Source organism: Dromaius novaehollandiae, chromosome 11 (genome assembly GCF_036370855.1).
Source record: "Dromaius novaehollandiae isolate bDroNov1 chromosome 11, bDroNov1.hap1, whole genome shotgun sequence".
NCBI classification, from domain to species: domain Eukaryota; kingdom Metazoa; phylum Chordata; class Aves; order Casuariiformes; family Dromaiidae; genus Dromaius; species Dromaius novaehollandiae.
The window spans coordinates 4,899,077-4,919,201 of NC_088108.1; the positions used below are offsets into that span (position 1 = coordinate 4,899,077).

A 20,125-nucleotide genomic window follows, 5' to 3' on the forward strand; every position below is an offset into this window, starting at 1 on the left:
CTCAAGGGAGGAGGCAGACAAATGAAATAAATTCCTATCACATCCATCATGATTTACTCCAATACATTCCCACCGTATGAATAAACCCAAGGAGTGATGATCAAGCACAAAATTATCACTTCATGCATTTTATTGAGTCTATTTAAATTTGCATTATGACATCTTACATAGGGAACAAACTCCTCCTAAATGTTAGCTAGCAAACCTGGTCAAACTGTTGTCTGATGACCTCAGAGTACCATTTTGTACTAAACAAGTCCAGTATAAACAGATGTAAAAGCACTGTACAAAAAAAAAAAAAAAAAAAAAAAAGGAAATTATTACATTCTCAGTTTAATTCAGGGCTTCCCAACCAACAGCCTTACTAGCAGATAGCAATATTCAGGAAGGGGTCTTAGGTATTTTAGCTTAAGGGAACAAAATCAGATGAGATAATCAAAACAAATTGAGTATTTTTTTTCCCCTGTGAGAAAAAAAAAGGTACCTCATATCAAAAAGAGGTTGGGAAGCCCTGGTATAACAGATGCAAATTTCTTTTCTTTTTCTTTAAAAAAACCGCACAACACAACTTAAAGGTACTTTGGGTAAGTTACCATTGATTCTGTCTCTTCACTCTCCTCCTTCCCTCCCTAGTCAAGGATAAACAAACAAAAAGCCTAGTGTCTGTAAAGATTTGAAATACTTCTGAATTTGTTACAAATTCCCTCAACATGGCTCCAAGCCAACCCCCACGGAAAGCGACTCCTCCCGGGAGAAGCCAGAGGAGCAGGCAGACATTTCCATAGCACTGTGTACCTCGCAGCCCAACACCCCATCGCACACCCTCCGTCAAGCAAGTCCCCACAGCAGCAGCAAGCACCAACGGTGAGTAAGTCAAGACATCAGACAGTTATACAAATGTACACATTACAGTAATAAAAAGGATCTCAGGTTAAAGATAAGGCTGTGGCTTAAGTCAACTGGATGAACCTGTGCATTGCAGCACGATGAGTAAGAAAACACCTGATCACACTGCCAACAGTTCGGGATCAATGGTCAGCCTCAACCGTGTTTCTTTTCTCTTAGGCCTGCGTTATTATGGCACCACTTTGAATCTCCCCGTTGTGTAGGCAACCATTTGGAGATAAACGTCCACTGCAATTATACCAGGGAAACAGTCCTTCGGACTCCACTTATTTGCATAATCCAGCTAACTGACGGGAAACTGGAATGACAGTCATTATGGTCCATTGTGGCAACGCTAGTGGGAAACACATGAGTTTGCAAGTTGACACAATGGACAATTATGGCTCCTTCAAAATTGGTACGGTATCATGTCAGTGCAGCTGCTATGCATGCACACTAATACTTCCTACAAAAAGTCTTTAAACTTTTAATGAGTAATTTCTATGCGTGCAGTAGCTACACTGGTCAAATCATTTTGAAAACAAATCAATTAACTGCCTAGAAGTTCTTTGCAAAAAAACCACCTTAAGTAATAAAAAAGTGCATGTAAAAGGGAAGTCTAACAAACCTCAGGAATTACTCTTCACAGTCTTTTAATGAAAAAGCCCTAATAAAAAAAAAAAGAAAAAGGCAAGCACCCTCAACTCTTTATTGGTTTACAATTCAAGTTAAACTGTCCACTGCACTCTTAAACAAAAAATAGTGTGCATTCTTCTAGATTTTGGCCTCACAACTGCTTTAATACCCATGTATGGAGGTCCTGTGGACACAGATCAGTCCTGCAGGAATGGAATTAAGCTCACATGCAGACAGATAGTATTCACAGCATAAGCTCGTGTGGTTTGCCGTTAAAAACCCACCACAACAACCCTAGTTAAGCAGGCAGCAACAGGGGAACTCCTTCAAAATTAAAATAAAGCAAAAGCCTTCGATGCGAAAGAATCCACGTTGCTCTAAGAGCCGAGATGCAGGCTGATCCCGGCGCTGAAGGAAGGGCAGGAGAGGCTCCCACAAGGTGGCACCACGAACTAGGCAGCTGACGCAACAAGGCTGCCTCCGCCTAAAACTCATTTTTGTACAAGCACGCATCAGAAAATCACAAAAAATAACCATTTTAACCCTTCAGACGGCAATAAGCATGAGTAAAGTGGCTGCATCCCACCTGTAAGCGCAACGCCAAAACAAGCACGCTTGAATTTAGGGAAGCTGTAAGCGCAAATGCTCAATACCAAAATGATTCATCATCAGGCTAATTGTGAACCTTGCTAAAATCAGTCTATTTTATTTTGTTGGCAACTAAGGTGTTAATACTGCCTCTTCCCAACTCCAACATAACTCTAAAAGAAGCAAAATTACCTCGAGCTACTAGAGCATAACGCAGTAGCGCTTGAGAATTCCTGTTGCCAACCCTCAGGCCTACGACTTTGACGTAAAGCTCGCGCTTTGTGCATGGCACGCTACGAAGGCATCCGTGACCACCGAGCTCCCGGCTGCGCCGCGCAGCGCTCGGGACAGCGCTCGGCTACCCAGAGAGGTCTGCGCTGCAGCAGCAATTTCGTTTCTGCCAGCTGGGCTGGAAGCCGGGCAAGCGAGCCCCAGCGCCTTTAGCACGCTCAGCGTTCGCAAAGGCATACAAAACAGTTCGGACATTCAAGGGCTTCTTAGCTGAGGTTAAATTATTTGTTCTTGGTACCGTTTGGGAAACCTCCAACATTTTATTTAGTTGTTGCTATTGTTACATAAAGATAAAATGTTAAGGCATGCCACTATTAAGCTATAACAAAACCAAAAGTTGATTCTACCAAAGTGTACAGTTATTGGAAACTTAGAACATTAAAAAGAAAGTTATGCTGAATGACACGTATCACAGCCGTGCTTCACATTAATTTGCACTAGTGGGCTCCTTTCTTTCTGGTCACCATCCTTAGTCCTCAGAGATGTAGCTCAGATTTTCAAAATCTAAAACACAGCCATATAGAGAGGGTTTTTTTTTTTCCCCCTTCTAATACTACTCTCCAGTAAGCCAGTAAAGCTACTGGAAGCTGCGGCTGATAGCACGTATCTGCTATGTGTATGCTACTGGAAGAAATTCAGAAGTGTTATTTTGTTGAGGAAATTTTGGCATAGAGTACATTATCTACATTCATGGAAGTCCAGCACCTGAAATTAATACCTAATTTTCAATTTTACAGTGATGCACATCAGAGGGAAAAATTTAAGAGCATAAGCTTGTTTATTCTTCTGCTTAAAAAAAGGATATCCATATCCCCTCTGCCATGATGGTGTGTCCCACCAGGAGGAAAGCGAGCTCAATAGCCAGTCAGGGTTTCCCACTGAACCAACCACCACAAAATGCACAAGTAGAAAAAAAACTGGAATTCTGGGACACTGTGGAATCCTTAACTAGCTGATGAGAAGTTAAAATGGCTTAGAGCTGAGTATATTTTATGCAACCACCACTATAAAACACTGAAAATGTGTTTTAATTAGAAAGAAAAAAAGAAAAAAATATAGGCCAGCTTTGGTTTTCTGTCATCTGAGGAGCAAGCAACATTTCCCATATAGCCAGCAAGAGCAGTTCATATCCCTTCTTAACTACGGCCCTGAACTTGAAATAAATAATTGTTTTCCCCACTGCACACATTAGCCGGAGAAGAAAAAAAAAGAAAAAAACCAAAACACCACCACTAAAGAATAAAAAAGAATAGCATACTGAAGGGGCGAAGGGAACTTTCCCCTGACATTGATGAGTGTCGAGGTACGTTTTTCAATTCTCAAATTAATATGCCACATATTTACTTTTAATGGAAAATTTAACTGGTTTTAATCTGTCCAACAGGAGTATAAAGAGTTTTTTTGCATATGTGTTGCCAATTGCCAGAAGTGTAACATTTTAAGTGTACTACAGTAATCAATTAGAATTTCAAATTTAACTTGGCACTCTAATAATTAATCTGCTTTCCAGTTAATACTTAAAATTATTCTTCTGTGGCACTTTAGTCACAGGCTACTAACGCTGGATATCAGCGCATGCACTAAACAGATCCAGAGTTTACCAATATTGTTGAAGCTGGTGAAGAAGAAAATAAAAAAAAAATAAAGGGGAAAATTCTGCCAGTATTTGTCTGCTGAAGAGTTACACAGAGTTGCCTCAAAAATTAAAATAAGACTTGATAAAAAAAATTGGGCACAAACCTTACTGAATGAACTGGTACATACCCATTTGTATTATTACATATTAGTAACCATACAAAGAAATAACCAGTCATTAGAACAGTTTCTAATTTTTATCATCTTTTTGGTGGCATTACTGAGCCAAAACACTGCAATTATAACATTCAATTTCCATTTTTTAATGCAATTAAGATGTCTAATTCAACTGTTCTTATATTACAGTAGCTGTTCACATAAATAGTACAGATATGCACTGCTCTTGACAGGTACACAGTTACAAAAGCAGCTCTCGCATTTAGTTTGCTCTCTGTGTGGTGGGTTTTGTATGAAAAGCATTCTCGATTTCTAAGCATGGTACAATTTTAATTCTTAATGCATTAGTACAACAGTGCATTGGAAAAGTACTGAGCTTCTACAAAAAAGCTTTACAATTTTAAAACAGATTTTTTTTTATTTAAACAAGCATAGGCAATTCTTATATTTCCACAACAAGATAAATATCCCAATTAAGCTAACAGCTCATCCTACAGCGTGCCATAGTGATGGGGAAAGGGCTAACATTAGTGTTATTTACACAGACATGTCCAATATTAACCCAGTATGAAAATTAAAAGTATGTTCAAGTGTGCAATTAAGTTCATATTATTTTTCAGTCGGGTAGTTGGATCTCTCGCAAAAAATCCTTTACGACTCACATACATTTAGCTGGGATGACTTCTCAGAAGAATTCCTCATAAGTACAACCTTGAGGACAAAATGCTTATTGGCCTGGGGGGCAGGGGAAGAACTTAATAGTCTTCATAATGAAAAAATATTTTTAAATGGGTAGATGTCTTTGGACAAGTGATATTTATCACAAACTGACTAGACCTTGAAAACCCTAATTAAAGAAATGCTCCAATTTTAAAAGCTTTATTTAATTCAGAAAATGTTTTCATGAGGGAAGATTCACTCCAAGTCATTACTATACATTTAGGTACCACTCAAAAAGTGGCCATAAAGGAAGTGACTTCTTTGCCCATCACTATTACACTAGCTGCTTGGCCAGGAATTCAGATCTCATTTAGACAACACTCTCTCTGTTACCAGAAGCTAAGACTGCTCTGCGACAAATGGGACAAGTGGAATTTTCTGATAACCAGCGGTCAATGCAGTGGACATGGTACTCATGGGAACAAGGCAGTTTACGAAGCTTGTTGCCTTCCGTGTATTCTGTAATACACACACTACAGGTTTTCAGAGCATCGCTCTCACCAAAATTCCTCATTGCTAGGTTGTCAATTTGTTCTTTGGTGAGTCCTCTTGGTTGGTCATCGTCATCTTCGTTTAATAGGAAAAATTGTGCCAGGCTAAGGAATGGTAGAGAACCACTTTCTTCAAATGTGACCGATCCCCTAGTATTCCGACCTTCTCGTCTAGCACCAGACGTCGAACCACCTTCGTTGCCACCTTCATACACCTCCCCTGAGCTAGCATCTGTACTTTCATTGCTTGAACTACCACCACCTCCATTCTGTGTCTCAGAAGCATCCACGTTCTGATTTGGAGCGGGGCCACTAGGATCTGCATCGCTATCACTATACATGAAGTAACTTAACTCTCCAAAGCCTGTCATTATCTGCCTTAGCATAGTCTGAATAGCAACTGATGTCGTCTCACTCAAGCCTGTGTTTAAGATTCTACGAATAGGAATCCTAATGGTACTGACGTAAGTTCTCACTCCAGCCCGTTCTGAACGCGAAAATGTGCGCCTAAACCCTCCCCGTTCACTTTCGTAAGTGACTGTGTTGTTGGGTGTCTGGGACCGGGACCGAGTTCTGTTGGCTATGCTGTCTCTTTGTCGATATTCTCCTGGACGAACTCTTCTCACTTGAAGATCGAGTACTATAGTAGGAGGCCTCTGCCCAGGAGTTGCAGACTCACTGCTGCCATTAGTTTCTGAAGAACCTGCTGCTTGAGGAACAGGTCTTGTTTCAGGGGCTGAAAACAGAACTGCATTTTCACTTGGCATCTCAGTCCCCACTGTATGCTGCCTTAAGGTCACATGCTGCCTAGTTCTAGAACTTCCCTCAGCTTCATTTACCGAGGAATGGTCAAGTGTTTGAGATGATGTATTGTGATGAGCCCTGCGAGGAGTCTCACTCACTGGATTAATAGGTGACCTACTTCTATCAGTCCTAGCCCGTGTTCTCCGCTGTTCGGGGCTCCTACTTCTCGCTCTCCTCTGCCCTCTAGGAGGAGAGGCTTCCTCAGTTGTTAGCTCCTCAGAAGTGCTCCTTTCTGATCCAGGCTGCCTTACGGATGGTGATTCAGACCTTGGAATTTCAGAGTCACTTTGGCTGTTTTCCAAATCCTCCCCACTGGAAGGCTCTACAGATGGCTCATTCTCAGCTTCTGGATTCGTGTTCCCATTATTACGGTTGACATTTATTTCCAAACTGAATCTGAAGTCACCACTGTTTGGGTTAGTCCGGCTCACTGCTCTCCAAGATTGGTTTCCTCGTTGCCCACTTCGCGTTGTATTTCCAGTCTGTCGGACTGAATTAAGCCAGTCTATTATAGAATCTCCATTTGAAACATCTTCTGCGGACTCTGCACCTGTGAAAAAGACAAGGAACTACCAAAATTAGAGTACTGAGCTAATTTTGGACTGATCTTTTCCAAGAACATAATTGCTTATTTTAACAAGTGACAGTTTAAAAGTGCTTAATCCTATCATGCACTATCGTGGTTTCACATGTAACATCAACTCTCATCTGCTAGTGCTCTTTTAAGGGAGCAGGAGTGGACATTTTTCTAATAGGTATGGAGAGGCTGTAGTGGTCACACAGCAAACAAGTCACCAAAATAACACTTATTATTTATCATAAGTAAATGGAAAGTCAACCAGGTATCAAGCACTGGAATACATCAGATTGTTTTTCTTTCCAAACAATTAAGCACAGAACATTGCCAATCTAGTGACCGCTAAATAGAGAACTAAGTCTGTTCTGAGCCTTCACTTGAAGCACAGCTTCATAGCAAACCCATCGCACTGAAGAATAAATCCCAGTGACAAGCTCCAGGAGTCCTCCACCAACATCTTTAGAGGGGAGATAATGTAAGCAAAACAGCATCCTTGAAAGAGAAGGATGAAAAACAAAACAAAACAAAACAGGATTGCCAAAAGCATCCCAGAAGGGAACAGACAAGAAAGCAACCTAAACAAAAATAAAGAAATCTAGAAGAAACTATATCTTGATGTAAGTAACAGACGCGTTATGGGTGAAATCTGTCCCAAACTGATCTCTGCAGCAGATATCAGACATAACGTTCACTTAGTTTTGAAACAAAGCTCACCTTGCACCTGCCTAGGCTTAACTTGTTCCACTCCTGCACTCAAGTTAAGGTCCGTATGGGGCGCTAAAGTTAAGAGTTTTCACAAATACTGTATATACCTCTATTCTCATCACTGTTTTGCTGTGGCGGACCTTCTTTAACTTGGTGTAGCCTTCTCAGCAACTCTTCTTCAGTAATTTCACCTTTGAAAACAAGCAAAGTTTTCTAAAAATATTTCCAAATCATATATATGGCAAGCATTATCCATAGCTTAAGACCACACTTCAAAAGCTTTGATACAAGTGACTGCTTGTTTTGCTTTTTTTCCCCCCTAATTAAATCCTGCCATAACGAGATAGCCACAGATTGCTAAAGCGTTCAGACACTCCCAACACCATTATCTCAATTTCCTTTACTGAAGCTGAAGGATGTAACAGTTACAACCTGTTCAGAATACTGAAGCACTTTCTGGGTTCTGTGACCTCTACAACTCAGTTTTCTTCATTCTATATCGGTTAAATAGCTTAAAAAAAAAAAAGCAAAACAACACCTTCAAAGCATGAAAAGGGTTTATACTAGTTGAAGTTACATTTCAAATTGAAACTGGTTTGAATTAAGCATAATCCTATGAAGAATCAACTTAAAGCAAGCAAATCAAAAACTGACATAGAAATGCCCATGCTAAGTTACTTAGCACCAGACTAATTATCCTGTTTTTACACTGTCAGGGGACCAGCGCAAACTTTTCATCAAGGGAGGCCTCAGTGAGATTTAACTTTTCAATCAAAAATGTCTGAGAGTCCATAACTAGGTAAACTCTGGATGTTCCCATCAAGTTGTGAGAACACTAGACTTCCATATCTGATAAATCCGCATCTTCCTAACTACCTCTTCATTAATCAATGCCCCCCTCAAATTATTCAAATCAGCAAAGAGCTACTTCCTACCATGGAAGACAACTGCAACAAGAAAACTAAATGATGAAACAGATTCAGGAGAACAGCAAAAGGACACACATCACCTACAAGCAATTCTAGTAAGGCATACATACGTGAGCATTACCTACCTGGTGTTCCTAGCAAATTGTTATCTCTCATAAGCCTGTAGTCCTCTTCACTCAGGTTGTTTACGAACTGATAGAAAGCTTCTTCTCGATCTAACCGATCTAGCTGACTCTGACGTTGTGCTTCTGATTGATCAAGATTTCCTTTATCACTAGAATCTGAGCTTTCCATCTTGATAAGAGGAGTGGAAGAGGATCTAAAAAGGAGAAAACAAACCCTTCATCCAATGCAATGAAATTTAGCACGATGTTTAGGTGAGTTTAAACTGTACAACATTCTTCACTGTTATCCTTAAATTCTGAAAGAAATTTAGTTAGCTGATGAAGTTTCAGTGAAGATAAGCTGCATAATCACAAATGAAATCACTCTCGAAAAAGCAGGAACTCTTCAAGAAGCACAAACTATAGCAGCAATTATCAAATGCTCAACGCAGCGAGTAGGAACACAAGGAATAGTATCAGCCATAACCTTTAATCTATCCTTACATACACAGCTGACTAGCTGTCTACGACTGCTCCTCCTTTTTAGCATAAAATGCCCCAAAACCATAACTGCCTAACAACTCACAAAACACACTTAATGGCACCATACAACAATGTAGTACAAGGCACAAGCCATTCTTGATTATGCTCTGTTACTCTAAAAGACAAGTTTACAGGATTAAAATTTCAGCACTACTTCCTTCCCTGCACCATAGGGAAGAAAGCAGGACTCAGCGTAGCTTTATGGCCAATTAAGAGAAGCACTTTATTGCCAACATCTAAATGAATTTAAACAGAATAAAGTAGGTTATGAGCAATTCAAATATGGAAGTCTGAAGATGCTAGGGAACACTGCACGTGCAGGAGAGAGATTATTTTCCTCTAAAAAGGATTACTAATGGTGATGAGCAACAAATTTCCAGGACAAAAATCCACTGTGTACACCAGGCATTATTTCTGCCATAAAGAGTCATTTTCTATATTGTATATTTTTTCAATATAGCCTTTTCATACTCTCTTTCATCCGGACAAGATCTTTCACAATGTCTCTGAACATCAATGAATGCAACGTCCGTATTTGATCAATATTAAAACAAAAGGCATGCAAATGCTGGAAATATTCTGCTAGCACTAGCTGCCCCATGCAAATATATCAAAGGAAGTTAAAATAATAACCAGTTTCCTTAATCATAAGGCCTCGCCATTCACAACAGCAAGAATTTTCATGTGTAACTGCTAGAATCTAGCTACTCAGAAAGGTGATTAGCAAGCTAATCCTCTGCATGCTAAAAAGCTCTGCAATAATATTCTCCATCCGAAAACATTCCTTTCATTTAAACCATATTTCATGTGACATGAAAATACTGGAAGAATAAAGCTTTTCTGCTTTTTACTGGAAATTTTCCAACTCTTAGACATCTGTCTAGTGCAAAAAGCATCTTTTTTTGGTTTGTCAGCACAGCTGTCAAGTCAAGACTGCCCACAGTTTACATTAGTGCTTCTCCAAAGAAGCGACGCACTGCATGATCTCCAAGGGTAGGGTTTTTTCAGCTGCTGTTGTGAAGATTAAAGTGCACAGACAACCTGAGTGTGTAACAGCAAGAAATTCCGTAAGATATAACACTCCACTATTGCAGATTGTGGATTATGAAATAAATACTCCAACTTGCTCTGTCTCGACTTCCAAAGCAGCAAAACGTGTTTTTAAGATAGCCATATTAAGGCACAAATAACTTTTTGCAACACAGTAATATAGGCATGGAAGGCTACTGGTATTACTTGGTTCTGTGAATTTTTGCCATTTTGCCAAACAAATTAGACTTAATTTTTATCCATCAGGAAGAAGCAGCCACCACCGGGGTTACTGCTGTTTCAAATGGAAGCCTAACAGCCCTCTCTGCATTGCTAAACCTCTGGTGCAATCTAAAGACTGCATGTCCTGTCTAACGACCTGCATGTGCTGTCAAACACGCTGATAAATGAGCCCATTTACACTGGATGTTACACAATACTTTCAGTAGGCTATGTACAACTTGGCCTGGACTCAGTTATGAAATCTGTATGCACTCCAAATCTCAGACACTTACTTCTAGCTTGCATTGAAACTCAAACAACTTTTTACAAGCTTTCCACAGCAAAATTACGTTTTTAAGTGAAGTTACTTGGGGTCATATTTGCTCTAACGAAGACATCAGATATATAAAGACTACTGCTTTTGCAAGAAACACCCAAATAAAGCCTGAAGTACAATGACACACTTGCATCCAAAATAAAACCCAGAAAGATGCATCAGTTCTTTGGGGATATGCAACACAACTCTAATCTGCATTACCTTTCGCTGAGGCTGACCACAATGAAGCAGTGGTGGAACAAAGGCACTCCAAAGGTTTCAGTACAACTAATAAAATCAGGGAATGTAGTAAGGTACTTAGGGGCAGGTACAGCATCAAGTTGTTTGTTTTAAACTCACTAAATAACAAGACAGCTACAATTTTGAGGAAAATATTTTACAAATAGAATGTCTTCATAAAGATGGCAATATTAACATGTTTGTAAGCATTAGACTAATTCTACAACAGGTTTAAAAAAAAAAAAAAAGAAAACAGCACTAAGCACACAAAGCATCCAATTTGTTTACTGCTTACACTTTGAAATTTTCCTTTCAACTGTAAATTCCAGTGTTTGCAGGTGCCTTGGCTACATTATGCCTATTTGATACAAACATATGTGGCCATTCCAACTCAGAAGATGAAGGAGAAACTGTTCTTGGTTGGGGACAAAGGGAGGGTGTCAAAACAAGCGAAGTGAGGAAAAACAATCTCATTTACCAACAGATTAATGTATACTTCAATAGGTGAACACTTAGGAAATGCCAAAAGTCTAAGTCATAGTCTCACTTGTTTCCAGGTTTGCTCCCCCTTCCTTTTCAATCATCTCTGCTCTTCCCTCTTAAGCCATAAAATCAGCTGCTGGTCAAGATTACAAAGATACTGTAACTAAGAAAGCCTCAGAGGCGGGATCTTAAATTAAGAATTTCACCAACATCAGGACTACTTCTGCTAGTGACTAACTCATGGTACTTTCCTACTGCAAGCCACGATGACTACAGATCACACTAACCCCTTGCACCCCAATTTCAATTTGTTTAGCTACTTCAAAGCCATAAGTGCTATGAGTCTATACAGGACATTCGCTCTGAGCAAAATACACAATAGCAAATCAACACATTTTCCCTACCTTACTGCTGATGATGAGAGGGACAAAACTCTTCAAACTACAGTTCTGATATTATAACCCATACATAGAAATTAACAAAGAAGAAACTTTTGGATAGAAATCTCTCTCTTCACTGCCCACTCTTTCATTTTAAGCTTCACACTTTAAGGTCATCTCCCATACCACTACAGAGCTCTATATTACTAGAGAGAGTTTACAGAATATTAAGAGTACTACTATCTCATCATGACTCCACAGTTGCAACAGGATTTCGGTGGTGGCACCACTGCACCACCACGCTCCTACTTCCACACGGTAGAGCGTCACAAAAATAACTTGAGAGTATGTCCCTCATCTAAGATTCTGCTCTCAGATCATACACTGCAGAAAATTAAGGCTGGCTTAAGGAAGCGGACTACTGTAACACTGGGAATCCTGAGGAGGGAAAGCCAGCAGGTATATTGTTAAGTTACAGAAGAAGAACTGACACTTCATTATCAAATAAGCAGGTACATTTCCACTCTATTTCTTTCTTCCAGTGGTGTTGTTGTTTATCTCAAAGCAAGATTTTGTTCTTCTCCAAATTAAAAAGACTCAGTTCCTTTCTTTTGTGTCCTCCCTTGTCAGCACTGGGTTGACAAAGACTAAAGGAGGTCAAATCTATCAGTAGGAAGTTCAGATCTGTTGATTATCGTCAACTTCAGCTGAGCTATCTGGAAAAATCTCTTTACAGGGAAAGAGAGCATCTAAAGCTTGCACAAAACAAGATCTTCGCTAGAATAAACCATATTCTTAAAAAAAAGAGAGAGAGACACACACAAAACCATACACACACACACGAGAAGGAAGGGAAATATTCTTCAGCAGCTGAATATCCAGACACATTAACTGCAGTGCATATTTAATTGGTGTTCCCATCCTCTGACAAGTCAGCAAAGTACCTTCCCTGCAGCTACGCTCCACCAGACTCAGAGACTCCAGAGCACAAATGACTAGCTGTCTCACCACCACTGCTGCAGACTACAGTACAAAAAACAGTAAGCCCACAACAGGTATCATTTGATATGTTATTTTTTTCAAGAGAAGGTAGCATTATGCTCTCTTGGATATAAACAGTTTAAAAATACTAGATATTCCCTCAGTACTGCAGCTAGCATTTTTATCATACCCAATATAAGAGGTTTTACATTTTCCCATAGGTAGGGGTGAGTGGGTGGGTGTGTATATAAATTAAAGCAACCCATCAGGAATTTACCACTGCTCAAAAAAAAAAAAAACAGCTAGGCAGTCATCCATGATAAAACACTTGCGTTGTCCATTCGCCTTCAACAGTAACAGTGTGCATCTCCATACTGCTTACCATTTAGGAGTAAAAAATTCTTCCCAGAAGGGGTACTAGTGGACCAAATGACTCAGTGACAATTCACTAGATCATCCTCCTTCAAAAATGTATTAGATGTCCTGATAGCATTTATCTGTGTTGAATACTAAGGCACTACCTTAGCCTGCACTCCTGGTTTTTTAATTTAAATAAAATTTACATAAAATAATTACAATCCTCATTAAACTAACCAGATAAAACTTAGAAGTTGTGACAAACTCAAAGGTCACTCTTTGGCAGGGCTAAAAGAAAACACAATACCTTAAAATTATAATCTTCATTAGATATACAGGGCAAGTCTCAAAATTTTTAACAGGAGAAAGGCACATAAATTAGTTAAACCACAGAAACAACTCATACTTATGAGCTGGCTGGGCAACAAAAACCTCCTCGTGAAAAATGACCCTGTCTAGGTGTTACTAGTATTTCAATGCTACATGAAAATTTGCTGTGCCCTGTACATTAGGAATGTTTCCTGAATTACCTCACATCCCAGCAACATAATTAATACTTTTGTGTACACAAGAAGGATGGCAATATGAGTAAGTGTTTTGTAGATGTGCTCAGCAGAGGGCTAATTTCTCAGTTATGATTCATAACCTCATCTTAATTAGGTACTTCAACTGGTAGAGCACCTTGCGCCTACTTCCACTCTACAGAAGTCATCAAACCCTGTGACTAGAAGCAGCAACTCCGTAGTGGAAACCAGATATTCTTTTTATTTTCTGTTTTGGTTTGTTTCAGATAAACTGTTTTTTCCAGTTTTCACTGAATATACATACCCGTGCACCTGAAAGGTTTTACATCTACAGCAGAAGTACAACAGGTGGCCTGTTCAAAGCCCTTTCGAGGAACTCTGACTTCAGCAGCTTCTGCGACTCCATTTCTCAAATGACACAAGAACAGCAGCTAGAACTAGCAGTGATGTTACTCCAAGTTCTCTAAGCACTAACAGAAACAACTTCACCTGCAGTATTAGCTTTCCTAGAAGAATTAAAAGGGGAGGAATAATTTGCATGCTTATCAGTAACCAAAACCAGCAGAAAGTAAGACATAACATGAACTATATTTTTTTCATCTTAAAATACTGCATCACTCAAGCCTGCAAACTCAAAAGCAAAAACTGACTGGAAGGGAATCCTATCATTAAGGGGGAAAAAAAATACCTCAAACCAGTGAAATGAAACAAATATCTACTTGTGTTATATATGGAACTCTATTAAGTCTCTTTTTTTCCTTTTTGTGCAGGTACACAAGCCTGATTTTGTGATCAGAGTGAAGGCTTTGAGGCCATAGGAACAACTCACTAATCTACATCTTACAAACTACAAAAAGTAATAAATTCTCTATTTTCAAAGCTGTATCATGAATTTCAGATATCTTTTCTGCTATCCTTGCTTTCTACAGATAGTCTGACGTTGATGAAAAGATATACATTTTTACTAGATTTCATAAACTTACTACAAATTTTAAACACTCAAGAACGCTCTACGTCCTCTTTGCCTCAAAAAACTATTTGGAAAGTTGAAAGCAAATTTTGTCTTCTGTAAAGTGCTCTGTATAAACTGCTATAAGAAATTAAACGCTAGCTTAATTCGGCATGTTAAACATGGATTCAGCTACTTCATTATCCCAGTATGTTTCAAAGCAAAGGCCATAGAAGATGTCATTCTGAACATACATTTTGAACAACAGAAAGCAGACGGACGCTTTTGCAGAATAGGTGCAAAAAATTCCAGAGAATTAAAAAAGAAAGAAAAGAAAAGAAAAGAAAAAAGGAATGCATACTTCAACAGGAAAAGCTGTTGAGACAAAAAAAAAAGAAACACTAACAGATATACCATCTACTCCTGAAAAGTCAGAAAGAAGTAATGAAATCAGGTATGGAATCCTACCTGTCTCCAAGGGTCCCACAACATTTAATGGCGTAAGAGCCATCTTACACCTATAAATTCCCAATTCAACAAGAACTAGTTAAAAAATGAAAGAAAGCTCATCACCATTTTCCAATTTTATCTTCAGTATGAAAGGGTGGAGCTTACCAATTCCAGAACTGAACATGTGGAAAGAAGGTGCAGTTCTGAAAATAAAATGCAGTAAAAACTGCTAACATCAAGGGCTTAACCTTTTAGCACTTGCACTTATTAAAACAGTCTTCCACAAAGAAGTTGAAAATAAGATTATAATAGTACTGCCTTCTGTCTTCAAGTTCAGCTGATACCGCAAAAGAGAATCCTTAGCATACACAAGGTATCACAAGTTTCCAGCACTGGAAGAAGAGTCTTACACAATGGCACCCTCTTCTCCCAGAAGCGAGCTTCCTGCTAGGTCAGCAAGCAAGGGCCCACTCTGCAGCTCGAAGGAAGAAGTGCTGCTGTACGCAAGTAACCAGTGTTGACACTGAAAGACAGAGCAGTATAAACAGGATGACTTCCAAGGGAGTTGCACCCACAAAACTGATGACCACCATGTAGCATTCAGGTGTCTGAAGGAACAAAACTTCTGGTTAATGAAAGCACTAAATCAATCGTAATCCATTGAATTTCACTTAAAGGAAAACTCCACTCTAAGTCTACTACTGAATCCTACCATCTCCATAAAACTGCTGCTAACATAGCTTCTACTGAAAGTAAAAGGCCAATACAACAATGACTATCACTACAACCACGACTCACACAGGAATTCTGACACAAGGATTTTGTTGTTGTTCATGTCTAGTATATAACAAATATAAAAGTGGAAAATAAAATTAAGGAAAACTCATCTGTATTTAAACACGTCTCTAAGACTGTAAGTCCATTTCTGATGACTAAGGCAGGCAGGCTCAAGCATTTTGTTAACAAGATTACATGCACATACATCTTGCATATTGAAATTAAGACTGCTCTAAGCAAAACATTTTTAAGTTACAAAGTTAAGAGAAAGTAAACATGCACTGACTTTTGTTACAAATTCAATTACTAGATGCTTTTACAAAGCTGTTTAACTTTTCAGCCCTCGCTGAACAAGCTGAGCTTCAACAACCTAGATCAGCAAAAAACAAACAAACAAAACACCTTAATGACTAGTGCCTGGACAATATGATGAAGATACAGCTTTGTGTGATTCTCATGTTCTTCACTGCAGCCAGAAGTCTTTTCAAAAGCAAAATGGAGTCTTTGCGATGCTACTAGCTATCCTACACACCAAATGAGGATCTTGTCTCTAAGTTATTACACTGCTACTCTATACTCAAGCACTGTTTTGAGATACACAAGACCATCATATTAAGACAGCTCGAGGACAGAGATGTTTGTGTTTTGTTTTATCCCCTCAAGACTATGTTTTTTCAAGCTAAAGAGCTAGTCTTGAAGACTGAGACTAAAAGGTACATTGAAACAAGCTTATTCACACTCATAAACTTAGATGAACACCTCATATTCGTGTTTGGATTCAACTGTTTTAATACATGGATACTCTACAAAAAAAATGTAGAGCAGCTTAGCAACATATATTAAACGACATACCTTTAAATTGGACTTAAACGCAATCTTTAGGCTCCGTTACACAAAGTTATGTTAAGCTACAGCTGTAAAAAAATGTGCAACACCTCCACTGCAACTAGAAGCATCCTATCAAGATCAGGGAACTTATTTTGATAAATTCCTATGGGGAAGAGGAATACAGGAAAAAGCTATTCAAGTACTTTGATATACAAGCACGTTAAAAATGTCTCCATTCAGAGACCACATCACCCCTTCCCCTAAAAATACAGACACAAAAGATATATAATGGAAGCCAAACACCTGTAAGGCTGTTTTCCAGTATACCTTGGTATGTCTACGAATTTATCTATATGATACAAATGACAATCACTGCCTGCTAAAAAGATATCGGGGTGGCTATTTCAGGGACAAACACTTATATAGTCAGAACTGTTGATGAAGGGAATGTTGCAACTATCATGCTTCTGTGGTCTGACATAATAAGAAACTCTTAATTTAATAACACGGGGCATTTTCCCCTTGTCATGAGCAGGCAAGACGAAATTTCCAAGCTATAATTCTTTTTGCTCCAAAACAGTAAACCTGTACAGGGAATGCAGTCACTTTAAGTGCTAGCTGACCACTACAACAAAACTAAGCATCAGACTCCCAATTAAGATAATTAACTGCACAAGAAGCAGCCAACTGTTTATTTTTCAAAAAGACTTGTCAAGTCACTGCAATTAAAATTCAGGGACAATTTGGTATTGGAGCTTCTTTAGCATTTTTACGATGACTTCCAACTTGAAATTAACCAGTACTGACAATCTGGATAGGGGAAATAAATCAGATGCATGACTGTACTATTTGGGCACAGTCCAGTTGAAGGCTTGTTTACTCAAAGACAAGCTTCTCTGGATAAAGACTGTATCTTCTCAAAAAACAGCAAAACAAAACCACTCGAAAATTACTGTATTTTTTGGTTGTGAAACCTTTTGGCAGGCTTCTTATTCTATACAATTAGATCTAAAAAGCTTAACGAACCTTAACAATTACATACAATACAACCAGATATCACTCCTTCATTAGAGATCACAGAAGACTAAGTAACATACGTGCAGTGCTCTTGACTACAGCTTTGAAACATAGTAAACAGCAACCCTAAATGTCAGCAAATAGTATTAAAAAAAGGAAGGCAGGCCTCGCACAGGAAGGTAAGGTGACAGAGCAAAGATGACGTGATTAAGTGGAGAGAAATTAACAGGACAGGAGTAGCAAACAGCACAGCTTTTAACAGGTCACAGATAAAGGGAGACAATAGTATGAACTCCTTTTACCCATCTCCCAAAATAGTGTTTCTTGTCTCAATTCATAGAAGGGTAAACTGAAAACACGGTCCTGAAGAGGTACAAACCCCCAAGGAGGCACTAAGCAGTGTGGCAAGGCCCAAGGTAGTGGCTGAAATTCTTCCCCCTCTCCCTTTTAACCCCCTCTCCAAAAGGGCCTGGTTTCGATTCCTCTTCCAGCCCAGGAGGCTCCCTAGAAGGTGCGGGGCCCAGCGGCCCTTCCCGAGGGGTAGCGCAAACCTCCTCCGGCCCCAGATGGAGGCACGAGCCCATCCCGCTCCGGCGGGAGGCCCCTGCCCCACACCGGGACAGACGGGGAGAAAGGCCCCGCGGTGGCAGGCCGGGCCCGCCTGGGGGGGCCCGGGAGGGTCGCGGCGCCCGGGCACACCCGCCCGCACACCGCCATGACCGCCGCTGGCTCCGTCACGGCACCCCGCTCCGCCTCTGCCGCGGGGCGGTTTCGGCCTCGGCCTCCGCGGCCCCGCGCAGCCAGCAGCCGCCCTGCCCGGCCCGGCCCCGCGCAGCCCGCCGGGCCCCGCGCAGCGACAGCGCCGAGCCGAGGTGGAGGGGCCCCGGCAGCGCCGGCCGCCCCGGGCGCCGGGCGGGGGCCGCCTCCTCCCCTGGGCCTGGGCCTCTCCCTTCCCCAGGCCATTTTGAGCGCCCGCCTCCGGCCTCGATACTCACCGCCCGCCGCCGCCGCCGCCTCCCCAGCTCTCGGTCCGCTGCTCTCCCCGGTCCTCAGCGGGCTCGGTGCCGGCTCGCCCCGCTCCGTCCGTCTCCAAACACTCGCAACGGCTCCCTCCCTCCCCTCTCAGGCGGCCATTTTCTGCTCCATTGTTACCAAGGAACGGGGGCCCGGAAGCGGCCGCCGACAGAGGAAGTGAAGGCGAAGGCGCCCCTGCGCATGCGCCGCCTCCCCCTCAGGGGCGGAGGGGGGAAGCGCGGGCTAACGAGAGGAGCGTGGAGGACCGCGCGCATAGAGCGGCCCCAGGGGCGAGGGGGTGCCGCCATTTTGAAGAGGGGCAAAGGCTGCGGGTCGGGGTGGGGGTAGTGCGGAGGCGCCTCCCGGGCGGGCCGGCGGTTCTGCCGCGGCGGCGGCCGCCGCCTGCTCGCAGCGCCCCGCGGCGCGGAGCGGTGCGCAGGGGGGGCCGAGGCTCGGTGGTGTACGGGGCTCCCGGCCCTGAGGGCGCCGGAGCGGCGGGGCCGGCGTCCCGCCGCGGGCGGGGCCTGCGCGCGCGGGGGCCATTTCAGAGCGCGGCGGCGCCGGGCGGCCCGGGCCGGTGGCAGCGCTGGGGGCTGCGGGAGGCCGCGGCGCCCCAAGGCTCACGGAAACGTTGGCAGCGAGGAGCGGCGGCTGCCGGCGGGGCCTGGGGCTCCCCCACGGCAGCTGCCCGGGAAGCTCTTGCGGCGGCAGCGTTTCCCCTTTCCCCACGTCTGCGCTGGGAGAGCCATGCTGAGCTCCTCCGTCAAAGACTCTGGCCTGTTAAAGATAATTACTGTGCTGTGTAAAAGCGCGATATCCCAGTTTTACAATTTTAGCCTTAAATAATTACATGCTGGACTTCCCACGTGCTATAAACTTGTCCTGTTTTTCATTTTGTTTTTTGGGTTTTTTTTTTAATTTCTCTGCAGTGCCTCCTCTCTCATTGCAACTATAAATCCCACCTATGCTACTTCTAGGGTATGTGTGTGCCCCTTGTGATGTTCTAGCAGAGGGGTAAAATCAGAGATCAATAAAACATAGTGGGAAGAAAACTGTGGCTGAAAAGATACAGTGAGGAGAAGGTGGGGAGAGAAAAAACTACAGTCTCGATTTTGAACCCGAGGGGGCCAGGGTAGCATACTGACTAGGGGTGGTAGTTTAAGCAGAGGGAAAGGTTACAGCTTTGCAGACTTGTCTCCCAAAGAGGGAAGGAGGGATTTGTCAGCATCTGGAAAGATCCCATTCTTCTGACTTAAAAGTATCTCTTGAAAAGGACCTAGGAAAAGTAAAACAGATGATCTCCAAGAAACTCATCTTCAATTTTAGGCAAGATCCAGTACATGGAGGAAAGAGATTTCTGAAGATTTTCATGGCTTCAGGAAGACTGCGAGAGAGCTTCGCTTTTTCCTTCTGTCTATCTATTACAACAGTCGTGAGATTACTGTGAAGTTTAGGGGCGGGTTGCATTTAATACTCATTGAAACTGAAATGGGAAGATACAGGCCCAACTTTTAATGTAAATGAAGTGGTTTT

General features: G+C 41.6%; 1 protein-coding gene across 2 annotated transcripts; it reads right to left on the reverse strand.

The window, feature by feature from the left end:
* Window positions 1-112: 112 nt before the first annotated feature.
* On the reverse strand, window positions 113-18,795 carry RLIM (ring finger protein, LIM domain interacting). Of its 2 annotated transcripts, none has more exons than XM_026099871.2 (4): window positions 18,574-18,795; window positions 8,504-8,697; window positions 7,557-7,640; window positions 113-6,717 (listed from the first exon to the last, which is right to left on the reverse strand). In XM_026099871.2, exons 2-4 carry the CDS (start codon window positions 8,670-8,672, stop codon window positions 5,183-5,185), a joined length of 1,788 nt encoding a protein of 595 aa, XP_025955656.2. In that variant the 5' UTR covers window positions 8,673-8,697; window positions 18,574-18,795; the 3' UTR covers window positions 113-5,182. The 2 variants fall into 2 exon arrangements, with proteins under 2 accessions (XP_025955656.2, XP_025955664.2); XM_026099879.2 differs by lacking the exon at window positions 18,574-18,795 and adding an exon at window positions 13,862-14,045.
* Window positions 18,796-20,125: the final 1,330 nt, after the last annotated feature.